Genomic DNA, 15,125 nt, shown 5'->3' on the forward strand with positions numbered 1-15,125 from the left:
CGCTGCCCTTGGGCTGCCCTTGGCTCCAGCAGGTAAGGAAGGAAGCTCATGGGGGCAGGAGGGCACGGGGCCACTGCCAGGAAACACATCTAGGATGAAAGCCCCAGGCAGCTAATATTCTTTTTTTAGATATACACTGAGATTAGGCTTTCCTAACGAGGCACTAAAACACTTTAATAACGAGCAGTGGGAGCTGTTTAAAAGTCCTCAGGGCTTTCCGCTCCCTCCAGGCCCTGCCGCTCTGCGAGGCCCTGAAGAAATACAGCCCGTTAAGCCGCTTGCAGTGGCTCCTTGAAGGAGGGTCTGTGAAAAATCATCTTTTCCCAGAGGCTGAGAGCCTGGCGCCGGGGCCGTGAGGTGCGTCCCATGCACATGCACGTGCACACACCTCGGTGCAGATCCGTGATCCCAGCATGGATCCAAAGGGCAGCTTTGGACCTTTGGAGCGGGAACGCCGGCTGCGACGAGCCTGGTGGGGATGGGAACGGTGGCCCCAGCCCAGGCAGGTGGGCAGGAGCTGAGGGACGGAGAGAAGCGAAGCTGGGCATGGCTGTGTGATCCTGCCCGCAGCCCTGCGGCGGTGCCTGGGGATCATGGAGAAAGGGTGGGAAAGGGGGAAGAGTGGAGTCACAAGCAGCTGGGGGACAGGAGAGGCGCTGCCCTCCCTCGAGAAGCAAAATGCCTGCGAGCCAGCTGTCCGTCTGACCCTGCTTCTCCTTGGGCTGCGTTCAGCTGCATTTGGCAGAGTTAGATGTCTCCCAGGCAGGAAATTCCTCTGTGTTTCATGCAAAGAGGCAGCCAAGGCAAAGGGAGAGATGCTGGAGCGTGTCCGGCCTCTGAGGACAGGGCTGCAGCATGGACTTAACCCCTATTACACACCAGAGAATCTGCACTGAGTGCAGGCGAGCCCGCCTGGGGCAATGGGGGCTCCTGCACAGGCAGCTCCAACCCCTCGCCGCTCACCCAGGATCCAGACAGCTCCTGGGGCACCTGAATCAGCAGCCAGTCCACGGATGAATCCCACCAGCTAAAGAGCCTCACTAGGACTTGGCTCCAAGGGACTTGGTCCCCTGGCCGTATCCTGAACCCCCTGTGGCCTGGTGTGGTCCCCCCGGTCACCACGCTGGCCTGGGACTTGGGGACATCCCTGAGCGATGCTGCTAGCTGGGAACCCGGCTCCCATGTCCCCACCATCCCGATTGCATCCCTGGTGGGAGGGGAGGGAAAATCTCAATTGTTCTTCTGAGAAATTAATCTGTTCTTATCGTCTTAGCCCAGCCTGACCTGAAAGAACCACTCCTTCTTTATTTATTTCATGGGGAGTTTAAAGGAGGAATGAGAGCAAACGCTTCAGGACGAGCCTGGCAGAAGGGAGGCAGCTCCTTATGGGGCTGCGTCGCTCAGGCTGTGGGGCTGGGTATTCCCGGCAGCGTTTCCCAAGCCTTGTGCCTGGAGCAGGGCGGCTTCACCCAAACACCCTGCTCTGGGGAGCAGGGGAGAAAAGGCAGTTTTCCCTCGTGGGCAGTAAAACCATCGGATCCCATATGGGATTGCCTGGAATGGGGGTGCAGTGGCCCCAGCACGCACGAAGCACCAGATTGCCTCAGTTTCCCTGTTGCTACAAGGGGATGATGCAGGACACTGCCAGCCCTTGGTGGCTTTCTCAGAGCAGTCACTTGTGCTTCAGGCTGCGCCAGCCGGTCACAGACTTCCCCAAAACCACAAGTCCTCCCGCAAATACAGGGTTGATGTTCACGCCCTGCTTCTCTGTGGGTCTCCCTCTCCTTTCTCACAAACTCTCCAGCTCTCTGGCAGATTTTGGCCCCTGCTGGCAGGGGGAGAGCTCTGCAAGGTGCTCAATGCCTGGTACACACTTTCTGGGATGAGCAACTTGGCTCAAGGAGAGAGACACCAGTGCATCCTCTGCCGACAGCGAGGCCGAGGCTGGGGCTCAGCCTTTCAAGCAGACCTCAGAGAATCCCCAAACCTCACCCCTGAGATCCGGGGCTCCCCGGGGATGGCCCTGCTGCTGGGGGGACATCGTGGCCGTGTCCTCGCTGGCACCTCCAGCCCTGCTTGCCCACAGCCGAGGCCAGGAGAGGACACAGGGTGTTTGGTGGGGGTGGGAATGGCCCTCAGGTGTCTCTGTAAAGAGGCGTCGAGCCCTGGAGCGGCTCCGGTGGGATGCGAGTCCCTGGGAATCCCAGTGTCTTGGGGGTTCGTCCGGCGTTCAAGGCCAGGGCCCGGGAAGCGTGTGAGCACGTGGATTATAGCCGCTATAAAAAGCCCTGGCGTCTCTCGCCCCTCCTTCCTAAGGCGCTTAGGGGAGGAAAGAGGGGCTTAAGGAGCAGCCTCCGCACCCGAGGGGCCCCGAGCGCGGCCGTGGGGCTGCCCGGCACCCTCAGCACCCGCCGCCACCGCGAGCCCCCCGAAGCCTCGCGGCAAAGCCAGCGTGGGGGCCAGGAGCAGCCGCGGGGCCGGGGCCTGCGAGGAGCCTGCAGTGAGAGGCAGCGGTTCTTGCAGAAACACACGCTCTGTCCCCAGAGTCTGCAGGTGAAACGGCTCAGTGGCTGCTTCGGGGACTTTTCATTCATTGTCGGGACTCACCTCAGTGGTTGTTTGTGGCAGGTTTGGGGACAGATCTGGGGTGATCAAGCTGGTGGCGCAGGCAGACACCAGATGATGGCAGCTGGGCAGGGATAGAGGGACGTGCAGGAACGTGGCCTGGGAAGGGGAGAGGCACGTTGTTCCCCTGCTCCTGGCCCCTGCTCTGTGCTGCTCAGGAGGAGAACCCTGCCCGTTCTGGAGCCCTCTCCGCTGTCCCGTCCTCCCCGTCCCCAGGCAAGGGGCTTCACTGCCTCCTCGTCCCCCCAGGAGAAGGGGTCCAGCCTCAGGGCCCCCCCAGGCAGGAGGGGGGTTGTGTTTTGTAGCTGCTTCCCTGCCCTACCTGCGCCCCAGTGCAAGCGGAGCCCGGCCGTGGAGCCGCTGTGGGGCACAGCGCGGGCGCTGGTGCCAGCTCATCCCGCACCCGTGGCCACAGGAGGGAGCTGGGACCCTTCCTTGGCGCCCGGCTCCGAGGATGCGGCACTAGGAGATGCTGGGGGGTTTGGACCACCCCATCTCCGAGCAGGAGCCACTGCTTTCCCGCAGGAAGGGCTGCGGGAAGCCCCCGGCTCACTTCCCGCAGCTGGTGCCAGGAGCAGAGGAGCTCAGGGGACGGTGCCCCAGCCCCGGAGGGGACCAAGGACCAGGGAAGGGGTAGGGGGTCTCTCCCATGTCCCCTGTGGACCTACACGAGACAGCGGGGATGCACAGGGTCTGTATGGCCAACATATGGGGGAGCAGGTCCAGCTGACAGAGCCTGGAGGACCCATTTAAAGGGAAAACCAGCCCATCCAGCAAAGCTTTTCCTGGCCTTTTTCCTGCCCTTAAAATACAACCCAAACCCTCAGGGAGCACTCAGGGTGCTCCTTATCCCATTGGTTTGGTAACCCTGGCTCTGGCTGCTTGCGCTGCTCTTCTCGCCTGGAGGGCCCCTCGCTGACTCCTCTGGCCCTGGCACGGTGCCCGAGAGGCTCCTCTTGGCGGTGGCCGCGTCCCGGTGCAGAGAGGACCGTGTTTTACCTCGCTGGAGCAGATGGATGTGCAGGATCGCAGTCAGCACCTCCGGGTGAATCAGCCCCCGTATTCGGCTCTGCACGGAGCGGTGCTGGGAGCGCGTGCTGCTGGGGCTGAGGTGCTCACGGCCAGGAAAATGCAATGGAAGCAAAAGCCCTGCTCGGAAGGAGCACCGGGATGTGCTTGGAGGTGATGAAGGAGAGGGATCCCTTTGGGCAGGGAGGAGCGGGCAGGTCTCGGTAGCAGAGACACATGAGCAATCCGCTGACGGCACCCGGGAGGGAAGGACCTCGGTGCTCCCGGGAGGATCTCCAGGTGCCCTGGCCCATGCACGGCTCCCGGCAGCAGGAGCGTCAGGAGCACCAGGAGCACCAGGAGCACCAGGAGCATCAGGAGGACCAGGAGCATCCCACCCCAGCACAGAGCCAGCAAGCGCGGCACCCTCGAGGCATCGGCCACTCAACGGGTGGCTGCACTGGGATGAGTCTAAGGGATGCAGCGGAACCAGGGCTCCCTTCTGCCTCGAAAAGCCGGGATTGCTGCTGGTGGGTCTCTCATCTCTCCGTTAGCTATTTTCCCTGCAGTGTAGCCACATCCCAGCAGGTTTGCTCCCTGGTCAGGAGCTGCAAAACTGCTAAGAGAATTGGATTCCCAGACATGGCTCCAAATGGCTCCAAAATGTTGAGTTTGGTGGAAATCTGTGGGATTTGGGATGAAATCCTCCAGCTCTGACACCTGCCTGCTCTGCAAGGGCCTGGCATGGCCAGCTCTCATCCTGGACACTGGAGGAGTGACTCCCAAAATGTGTCACCGCTGACCTTGTGGTGCCTTCCCTGGTGCCTGGCTCACGCCGCAGCCCCAGGTTCCTGCTGTGTCCAGGTGTCCCTGTCACTGAACAGCAGTTTGCACAAACACCCGCATTTCTCACATGGTGTCCCCGTCTTCCCACTACCCCTCTCTCCCCCACCACCTCCCAGGGCACAGGACAAGCACGCACGAAAGCACCAGCCGCCTCCTCTATGGCTCGTTTCTCTCGGGATCTTTGTTTGCTTGGTAGAGTCTTCATTTGCCTTTTTTTTTTTCTTTTGCTATTCACAGGGAAGAAAGGAAGGCCGTAAACCCACAGGGAGGTGTCCGGGCAGGACCCACGAGCCCCAGGCAAGGGCTCATGCCACCCACCCCATCCAGGGGTTGGCAAAGCCAGGACGAGCATGGGTCACCGTGGCTCGTGCCCCCTTCCAGCCCCTGCTCTGAGTGAGCACCCGCGAGCACCGGTGTCTCCTGCCGCCCGCGGGCACGTCCCCCTGGCCGGGTAGCAGCCGCGGGAAGGGAGCAGCCCCTGCCCAGGTCGGTTCTGCAGGAGCAGCGCTGCTTAGTCCAGCCGGTCTCGGTGGGGCTTTCCCCCTCTCCCCGGGATGCTGCCGAGATGCTCCCGGGAACAGCGAAGTTGTTGGCGGCAAGAGCTTAAATAGGAGGCGCTTCCCATTGGCCGTACCCCGGGTCGCCCGCCGGCCCCATCCCCGTCACGTCTGCTGCGGCAGGTGGCAGGTCTCGCCCACGGCGATGACCACGTCCTGGGGCTGGCGGTCGCGCTGCCGCGGCGCCTCGGGCATCTCGCTCATCTCGTTGACGCTGTTGCTGATGCAGTTCACGTCGCTCTTGTTGCTATTGTCGTCCGGGCTGGGGCCGAAGATCCAGTCTGGAGGGAGAGGGGAAAAAGCACAGGATGAGCCCGTGGCTGCCTGGGAAGCTGCTGCCTGGGAAGCGCTCGCGGGGCTGGGAGCCACGGCCGGGATCTCGGCTGATCGCGCCGGGTGCCAAAACCCCGCGTGCCCCGCGGGAGCTGCGTGGGGCTGTGGGTCTGGCAGGACACCTGGGAGACAGGAACAGCCTGGAGCCCGTCCGGCCCCTCTGGCAGCCCTGGGGACAACCCGTCGCCCCCGCGGGCCGCGGTGGCTGCTGCGTGGGGCTGTGGCAGGTCGCAGGGTCTGTGCACGGCACGGACGGAGCAACCCGGCAAAGCTTGCGGGGAGGCCCCAGCAGCGAGGTTTATAATTAGCTTTCATTAAACACGATCCAACCTATTTCTGAATCCAATTGAGCAGGGAGGATCTTGACCAGAGCCTGGGACCTGCTATCTTGCCAATTACGAAAGTGGAAGGGAACGGTGGATGAGAGACGTGCCCGCTAATGAAATAACGCAGAGATGGTTATTGCGGGGCACACAAAGGCACCGGCCGGTTTTATTTTCTTCTGAGGGACTTTGCTTCACTGGAGCACTCCTGAGAAATAACGTTTCTCTCCTTTGTGGCACGGGTTATTTCAGAGTCCTTTATGTTCCTGCAGAAGATTCAATTGTGATTCTGCCCTGCAAGGAGGCAGCCTGGCGGCCCGAGCGCCGCAATGGCCATCAAAGCGCGAGCTCGCCTTTTCCACGGGTGCAGGAAAAAACGTTTCCCAGAAGAAACGAGACTGAGTGATGGCAAATCCCAGCGTGCCGTTCTGGCGCGCAGCAGGACGGGTGGATTTTCTCCTACTCAGAGCCCCAATCTGGGCACTTAGTCCCAGCCCGGGTGCTCAGCTTCAATCGCATCGTCCATGGCTCAGCACAACCTCGGGTCCCAGCTGTCACGAAGGGGACATTAGCCAAGCTCGGAGGCTCATTTTTGTCTCTAGTGAGTTCGGTTTCCTGGACTTAGGCCTAAAGTGGCTTCACGGCTGCCCCAGGTGGAGGGTCCTGCTGGCCGGACCCGCACCCTGGAGCGCTGCCGGCCTCCTCATGGCCCTTGCTCAGCGCAGCGGGAACCGGAAGGCAGTAACGAGATTGTCTCCTGCAAATAGTATTAAAGGTCTCGGCTTGCGCTCCTTGACGTCAGTCGTAAAACTCCGCTGGGAGCACAGGCTGGTCCCACGGGGAGGAAGGGGAATAGGCTGAGAGAGGCTGCACAGAGAGGGGTGACAGGTCCCTGGGCATCCCGGGAGCCTCGTGGGGACCTGCGGCCCCGTTGGCGGGATGGAAACGCTCCCTCACCGCGAGGGGACGCGTCCGGGCCGGGCGGCCCTGGCAGCACAGCCTTGTGTGAGACTGCAGCAGTCTAATTCCTGGGAACGCACGGGCAGGATTGTACGCTCTAATCCGAACCGCTGCTTCCCTGGGAATTATTTCTGGAGTCTGCTGGATCTAATTACCCAGTAATCTGCAGGAAGATGTAATTAGGCTGTCATTAGAGGGTATTTACTGCGATGCCTTTATGATTTGACTGTGTAAGTAAGGAGTGAAGTAATTACACAATTACACGTTATTTGTGGCCATTTATGGCCTGTAACTCCAGCGTGTTGCCATGTGCGGAAAAGGGGATGGGGAGAGAGCGCGGCTGCCGCGCGGAGCCAGGGAAGGGTTTCCTGCCAGCGGGGCCGCGGAGAAGCCGTCATGAAACCTGTCAGCAGCCTCGTCCCGGCGCTCCCGGGCTGCCATCCGGGGCTGCAGCCCCACGAGCACCGGCCATGCAGGGCTTAGCCAGGGACGGGTGCCCCTCGGCAGCTCCTCCCTCGTGCCTTGGCCATGGGATGGGCTGGGAGGGCTGGATCTCAGCGCCCTGTCCAAGTGCATGGAGGCTCCGGGGGGAACCAGGGTCCCTGGGATGGGACACCCTGTGCACCCAGGAGATCCCTGCACTTGAGATCCCTGTGCACCCAGGAGATCCATGCACCGTGCACCATGCACCTGGACACTCATGCACCTGGGAGGGAAGAAGGACCAACCCTCCCTGCCTCCAGCCCCAGACGGGGTGGGAAGTGTCCTGCTGTGGTCAGACACATGGTGCTCCAGTGTGGAAGGACCATGGAGGCTTTTCTCTCGTGGGGCTTGGTCCACAACCTCACTTAATGCACAGAAATGAGTTCAAAACCTCCAGGAGCAAACTTGGTGCGGCGCTGGAAATCAGTGAGCAGCACAGAGGGTGGTGAGGGGGCCAGGGCACGGTGGTCACTGGGTGAAGGTAGCTAAATCCCTGCTGTCACTACAGGTATTTTTCTCTCTATCCCTGAAATCTGGCAGAGGGTTCACATGAGCAGCATTGGACACCTCTGCCACCCACAGCAAAAGCAGATCCTGTTTTGGAGCAGCGTCAGCGCTCGTGTTCCTGCAGGCTCCGGCAGGAAGGGAAGGGAAGCGAGGCCGGAGCACCTGCGGAGGAAACCTGCACGCACACCCTCACACCTGCACAGCCCCGGGCACAGTGAGCCCCCGCACACACAACCATTGGGACATCCTCCCTGTGACAGAAACGCCGTGAGCTGGACTCATATTTCCAATGTGGCCGAGCAGGAATCCATCACATCTCAAAAGCAGCCAGGAGAGGAGCAAGGGCAGCCGGCATAAACTGGGAGTGCAGGAATTGCTAACTGAGCGGAGCTGCTGTGGGTGCAACGGCCCCTCCGCTCTCCTCCTCGCCTCCCGCTCATTATTCCTGATCCAAGCAAGCTGGCAGTTCATCCCTTAATTGCCAGCCAGCATTGGCTCCAAGCCCTTTGGAGTCAATAAAAAAATCCCCAGTCGAATCTGTAGGTCTGGACTGCGACCTCGATGAAAACTGCCACCCACACCCTGCTCCTCCGGTCTGTGCTATGGGGAAAGGTGTCCCTGGGGTGACACAGGCACCAGCTCAGCCCTCTGGTTGCTGGAAGCTGGAACAGCTCCTGTTCCAGCTTCTTGGTGGCATAAGGTGGTACAGAGCCGTCCCCCATCCCCAAGCAGGAGCTGACAGCTCGATATGCAGAAACACTCCAGCAAAAGAAAATCCGCCACTTTCTTTGAATCTGACCTTGGCAAAGTCACTTTTACTCTCATTTTAGCACCTTGGTGTGGGTATGGTCCTGCAGGAAGGAAGAGCCCAGAAAAGGGGACTTGCTGGGACCTCGGTAATTCAGATGTTTCTCTGCCTACGGTGGGTGAGTCTTGGCAGTCGGGGGAGAGCAGAGGTAGATGGGAGAAAGAAATTTAACCGCAACCGAAAGAGAGAGACATTCACACTCCAGCAGAGATGACAACAAACAACGGAAGGGGAAACATGTGAGATGAACGTTTAAACCCGTGCTCTCATTTCACCTGCTTTAAATGGAATGGGGTGTGAAAACAGCTGCTAAAAAAGCCCTTTTCCCAGAAGCACAAGCACTCTTTCCTTGGGAACAGTTCCCGAGACAGCGATCCTCCATTTCTCTCCCCTGGGAAAGATGCGGCTCAGGCCGTAGCATCCCCGAGGTCATGGATATCCCTCGTGTGCCCGAGACAAGGCAGTAGTCACGTCACCTCTGCATCATTTGCAGGAAAGACTCTTCTTATTCATTAACAAAATAAGAAGCAATCTCCCTGATTGTTCTGCGAGAAAATCTCTTCCTCTGTCAATGCTAATTTGTGAGCAAGAAGTTCCTTTTTATTTTTTTCTCCTCAAATCCACATCTTTCTAAATAACTTGCTGCTGGAGCCTGCTCTTCCTCTCTGGTTTTGGAGGTTTTTGCTGGTTTTTCATGCAGGATCCGAACTGCTCTGGTGGCCTCAGGGGACCCCTGGCCAAGGAGTCACCAATGCACCCCATGCACGCTGTGCCCCCTCGCAAGCCAAGGGGAAACTGAGGCACGGAGGGCCAGGGTCAGAGGTAGGTTGGCACTAAAGCGTGATCCCAGCCACCAGCCTGACCATGGTGCCACAGCCCCCGGGCTCAAACTTTTATTCACCTTTGGGAGAGTTGGGGAAACAGATGGGAACTTGATACTGACCCTTCTTTGCCTATTTCTGTGGAACACAATTGGATCATTCCCAAAACGGCTGGAAAGGGAGTGCTAAGTCCCCTCTGCCGGGCTGACTCAGGCTCTGCTTCCTAAGAAAGCCGAGGGCTGCGTTATTCCCAGGCGCTGCGGTTCTGCGTGGGAGCAATTAAAAGCGGGTCCCGATTCCCCGCAGGATCCCTCCGGAGCTATTTCCAGCAGCGCTCCATTCACACGCAGTCTCGTTGTCCAAGGAGACGCTTCCTAAAAGGAGCCTGAAATGTGGCGGGTTGCGATAAGGCAGGGAAATCAAAAGAGGTTCAGAAGGGCGAAGGGAACAGGGAGCTGCTCCGAGGATGGCGTCAGATTCTCACCCACCCCAAGGCATCAAGCAGCCTCGTGCTGGGCACCTGCCCCCTTCCCAAAGCTGGGTTAGGGTCTTCCTGGAGATTTGCAATGCAGGGAGGAGCTTGGGGATCTCCCCTCGCTGTCCCCTCTGCCAAGCATCTGCTCCCACACAAACAAGCGGATGGATCCGATCCTCTCCGGGTGCTTTCTTGGTAGATAGCGAGCTGCCTTTCTCCAGGGATCTCCATGGCGACTGCTTTGTTTCTAGCCAAACTTTTTCCCCCTCCTTTCCTCTTTTTTTTTTTTTTTTTTTTTTCTCCTTTTTGTGTGTGTGTGTGTTTAAATAAAGACGATTTGTGCTGAACTGGTGGGGAATGAGGAGGCAGGGAGGGAGGGATGATTCGCCAGGATTGCAGTAATTAGGTTCTTCATCTGTTGGCGACAGCCTTGCAATTTGCAAAGCCGGCACTCGGCCGCGGCGCTGGCTGCCGGCGGCTCTCCAGCGCTCCGGGTTAAGCCGCTTTCCAAGCAGCACGACCCGGTTTGCCGTAACCCGCAGCCACGTCGCATTCAGCCGCCCCGCACATGCTGGGGGCTTCCACCCGCCTCTGTGATTGCCTCCATCCCCGTGGGCTTTGCAAATAGCCAGAGCGAGGCCCAGCTGCCCTGTTTCGGTGCAGTCCTGCTGGCCCAAACCTTTGCTCGGCTGCCGTCTTTGCAGCCTGCAGCCGCCCTGTGCTTTTGCCCGCTGCTTATCCTCTCTGTGCAGGTTACCTGGCTGCTAAGAAAAGAACTTAAATCCCGGCTCAGGGAGTCCAGCGCTGGGAGCTGCCGTCTCCCTGGTGCCGAGGCTTGCAGGTGGCTCGGAGAAAACAGGGAGAAACTACAGAGTTTGGGCCATTCCTTGGCCAAATCTCTGAAGGAAAAGCTGAACATTGGCTCTTCAGAGGCTTTTTATCTGGATCCAGGCTGCTTGGGCAGGAGGCGGGTGACAAACCTGAAGGAGGAAAGGAGGGCAGCTCTGCCCGCTCCCGGGCACCTTGTAGACTCTGCGGGGATGCAGCTGCTCCTCTCCAATGTTCCCTGCTCCTCCCCGCCCCGCTGGACATCGCGACATCATTTGTCTCTCCATCGCCAGCTGGAGATGGAGAGGCCTTCAGGGAGGCCTGGCTAACTTATAATTGAATTTTTAAGAAACTGCTGGGAGAGCATTGCCAGCGTCTCAAATGTCCTTCTGAATTTTGCAGGGTGAAGGCACAGCTGGGCCTGTAAAAGATCAATACCCAGAGAGCCCATCCATGATCCCAACCTGATCCTAAAAGCGGCTTCTTGTGGCCCTGGTGGGCGCATGGGGCTTCGTGGAGCTTTGTCTCTCCCAGCCGTGTCTTACAAGCTCTTACTGAGGAGTCAGAATCATCCTTGCTGTCTTTGAGCGGATGTTTAAAGTAGCGATTAACTATTCACACTTTAATCTCGCCGAAACAGGCTCCAGCCCTTTGGCATCTTATTTCCATCTGTCTCCGTATCCTTCTAAATATGATTAGCACTGAAACGCTGATAGTGGAGGTTTGTGCTGCTGCTGAGTATATAAATCCGGCCATTGTGCTAAAGGAGCTAATAGACCAGCATCTTATTTACTGTCCCTTGGTCCCTCTGTCCTGTCCCCGAAGTCATTTTATGCAAACTCATTCAAATGAAACCTCTTTAAAGGCTGTTGCTTGCCAGTGCTAACAAACACAATCTCGGCCGCTCTCCTCCAAGGACTGCCTCATTTTCTGGGTATAAACAGCATGAAGATGGGCCCAGAGTGCTAAATAGGACAAGCCAGAGGCAGCCTGTGGTGCTGAGCGGGGCACGTGGAATTTGGGATAGGCTCTCTCCATCCATACAGGGATTTCTAGTCCTACATTAGAGAGACGGCACCTCCAGCCCGGACGCAGGGAAGGACTCTGGCCTTGCACACAGGGTTTTGCTCCTGGGAAAGCCTGGGAACGGGCTACTTGCAGAGTGAGATAAATTAGGAAGAGCCGAGACCTCTTTCTGTTCCCGTGCCTGGATGTCCTGGTGCTGTGAATGGGTTTGGAAGCCCCTTTGCGGGACACAGGTGCCCCCTGAGCCCGTCTCGCGCAGGGCAGAGGCAGAGCAAGGTGGCCTGGTGGTGCCCAAGGTCACCAGGGAGCTTCGTGGCCGAGCTGCAAATGTCACTGCAGGCAGGGAGGGAGGCCGGGCCGCAGGCCGTGGCTCCGGACTCCCTCCCTGCCCGGAGGACACATCATTTCTGTGGGATTCAGCCCTGCTTTTTGAGCACCCTGTGTGGGGATGGTGGTCCCCAGCACTCTGGAATCACCCCAGCGTGAGGATGCTGGGACTGGAGCATCGTAGAAACACAGGGTCCTGCTGCCAAGAACTGGGGGGTGTCTAATATGATCCCTTGGGGCATCTTGGGCAGGACCACCTACATTTTTAAGTGGTGCCTCTGCGGCCTACTTTTATTGTGAAGGCAGCACTAAATCAGCTGGGCAGCAAAGTCAGGAGCCATTATGGCCCCGGCGAGCTGCTGCTGAAGTGTTGTTACACTTAACACTTTTCTAACTGTATCTGTTCCCGTCCTGCTGGGGTGAAGAAAGTCTCCGCAGCAGCAGCTTCCTGACACCCTCATAGCTGAGCCTCACGCGAGACCCCAACACTGCTCCCTGTGAGGGGGTTCATGTCCCTCTTGTCCCATATCCTCCTCCCCAAAAGCCGTGTCCTCACAGCGCTCAGCCCCTGGGACAAGCTGCCCATGGGGCTTCACTTGCCCCCATCAGCCAACGGGTGTTTTCACCTCATTCCCTGGGCGTCTTAGTGGGGTTTAGGCACATCAGCAGGAATAAGGAAATTCAGTCCCTCTGCGCATCCCTTCTGGCCTCCATCCGAGCTGCTGTCCTAGCAGCTCCCTGCAGCGAGGCCACCCTCTCCCTAAGGACGCGGTGAGACCGTCACCAGGGCATGGTGCACAGGCTGAAAGCACTGTGGATCCGGAAGGGAATTAGGCACACGCTCATGGAGGATAAGCACAACATAACGGACACCACCTCCAGAAGTCCCAAAGCAGGGGCTGCCAGCAAGCGGCAGGGAAAGGATCACTCAGCGTTGCCCAGTGTGGACTCTTATCAGGGATGGGACGAGGGCTAGAGGTGCCTTTGCGCTCTCCAGTACCACCAGGCTTACAAATTACGGGGTGAATAGCAGGAGCCTTTTGCTGAGGACTTGCCATACCCAACTAAGCACATTTTCCTCCCCGCAGTGGCAGCTGCCAGCACGGGGCTTAAGCTGCTATTTCCAATGACAAGGGATCTCCTCATTCATCAGTAGGATGAAGCTAAATGGCCAAGAGGCCAATTCTTACAAAAATACACACTCCCTATAGGCATCCTGTAGCAGCCTCAAACACTACCATCACTCTGCTAGGTGCTATTCAAATGAGCCAGGCTGGTAAACCAGGTTTCCTAGGAGTTTGTTGATACAATGAAGTCTAATAAGGAGCTGAGCTCACGCAGCTTCTCCTTCATGGGGCATTAGTGGGCTGTTATTCCATGTCCTAAAGTATGTGTTTTGAAACTTTCCATTTTGGAAACCTCCGATCCAAGTACAATTGAAACTGGACCATGCATTTTAAGATCCTTCAGCAACACAGACTCACACACATACGCATTTATACAGACACACATACACGCACACACATGGAGGCATCATTTCCCTAGGAAGGAGGATACCCCAAGGATTTTCTCTGGAAAGTTCATGAACACACAGCTGAGCCTGGCACACTGGACGGATTCACACTCTCATAAACATAAAAAGGTGAGGGCTTGGTCTAAACCCCTCTTAAACCAACAAGTTTGGAGTCTCTGGCTGCCCCCCAGGCTCTTTTTGCCCACATACACATGATGCACGATGCCAGCACTCACCTATAAAATCGTGAATGAGGTCCTTGATGAGATGCCCAACGATCGCATATGCCACCGCCACTACCACCAGAGCTGCCATGAGCAGGTAGAGGACAGCCTTGGGCAGCGGAATGGCGTCTCGAGGAGGGGGTTTGTATTCCTTGTAAAGCTGGTCATTGTCTGAGTACGAATACTGGAACAGATGGTCCAGACCAGCTGTGAAGTTGCTGGAGTTCATGGACTGGCTGTTGGACAGGTAGCTGTCCTGCTCAGGGTCCTGGAGGACACTTACCACCGAGCTGGTGGTGGCTTCCACTTGCTGCACCAAGTTCAAGGTCTTGTTAACGCTGGGGAGGATCTGGGAGAGGAAAGTGCTCCAATCTTTGATGGCACTGATGTTACAAATGATCATAATTGCAATGAGAAAAGAAATCTCCCAGCCCGAGAGATTTAAAAGATAAAGAAAGAAGCAAGAATTGACGTGTTTACACCAAACCATATACTTCAAACCGGGCAGAGAAAGTCCTGCTGGGGTAGGTTTCCCACCTGCAAATTCTCACATGATCTGCTGGCATGCACCTGTGGCACATCGGTCCTTAGTCTTGGAAATGCATGCAGCAAATTCCTATGGGCATAGAGTTCCTTGAGAAAAAGGAGATGCTGGAATAAATTTGATTAATATCATTTTTGTTGCTCAGCCGTTGCTCCCTAATGCTTCTTGCTGATGAAAACTGGAGGGACAGGATCCTGTAGGTATTTTCATTCATCTGGAAAAGAAAGATAAATTGCCCTTCTCCAGCTTCTTTTCACAGGTGACTGTCCTTGGAGAGACAGCGAATCCCAGTGTTGCTCCCTTTTGGTCCCCGGGCTGGCTCTGGCTATTCCAGCAGCAGATGCGAGGTGTGCAGGGACATGCACGACTTGATCCTTGTAATGTGACAAAGTGTCTGCGGAGGAGAAAGGTGTATTTGAAAGCCCCAAAGTTCAGCCTGTGTTCTGGGGAGCCAGGGGAACGCAGCTCCCGTCCTCGGCAGCCTCGCTGGCAGCTGCTTCTCCTGCCTGTGCCTCCTGATCGCCTCCTTTAAAAACAAAAGCACGTTCAGAGAAGACGATGGCCAAGTAGTGAAGGCAGAGCCTGCACTAGGCGGGCTTGGGAGGACCGGTAAGCACCGTCTGCCGAGCCGAGCAGCATCTGCTCTCTGCTCTTACCTTAAGGACTTTTGCCGGTGAGCGGATCCGCGCGCTTTAATGCTCTTGCTTGCTTAGTGCTCGGCTCCCCGCGCGCCTCCCCGCCAAGAGGCAGCGTCTCGGTGCTGCTGCCGCGTGTGCGTGTGCGCACACTCCTCCCCGTCCTCCTTCCCGCCGGCCCTCTGCCCAGCAGCCTCCCCTGCGTTCCCAATCCCGCAGGCTGCCGGCAGCGAGGATGCCGCGCGCGCCGTGCCGGGGATTAGCTGCGCGGCTGAGGCGGGC

General features: G+C 57.7%; 1 protein-coding gene across 1 annotated transcript; it reads right to left on the minus strand.

Annotated features, from left to right (window-relative positions):
- Positions 1–5,141: 5,141 nt before the first annotated feature.
- LOC104580208 (uncharacterized) lies at positions 5,142–14,491 on the minus strand. Its single transcript, XM_010227668.2, has 2 exons — positions 13,677–14,491; positions 5,142–5,317 (listed from the first exon to the last, which is right to left on the minus strand). Exons 1-2 carry the CDS (start codon positions 14,152–14,154, stop codon positions 5,142–5,144), a joined length of 654 nt encoding a protein of 217 aa, XP_010225970.2. The 5' UTR covers positions 14,155–14,491.
- Between the last annotated feature and the right edge of the window lie 634 nt (positions 14,492–15,125).

Source organism: Tinamus guttatus, unplaced genomic scaffold (genome assembly GCF_059628265.1).
Source record: "Tinamus guttatus ecotype Peru unplaced genomic scaffold, ASM5962826v1 Tinamus_guttatus_pri_ptg000044l, whole genome shotgun sequence".
NCBI classification, from domain to species: Eukaryota; Metazoa; Chordata; class Aves; order Tinamiformes; family Tinamidae; genus Tinamus; species Tinamus guttatus.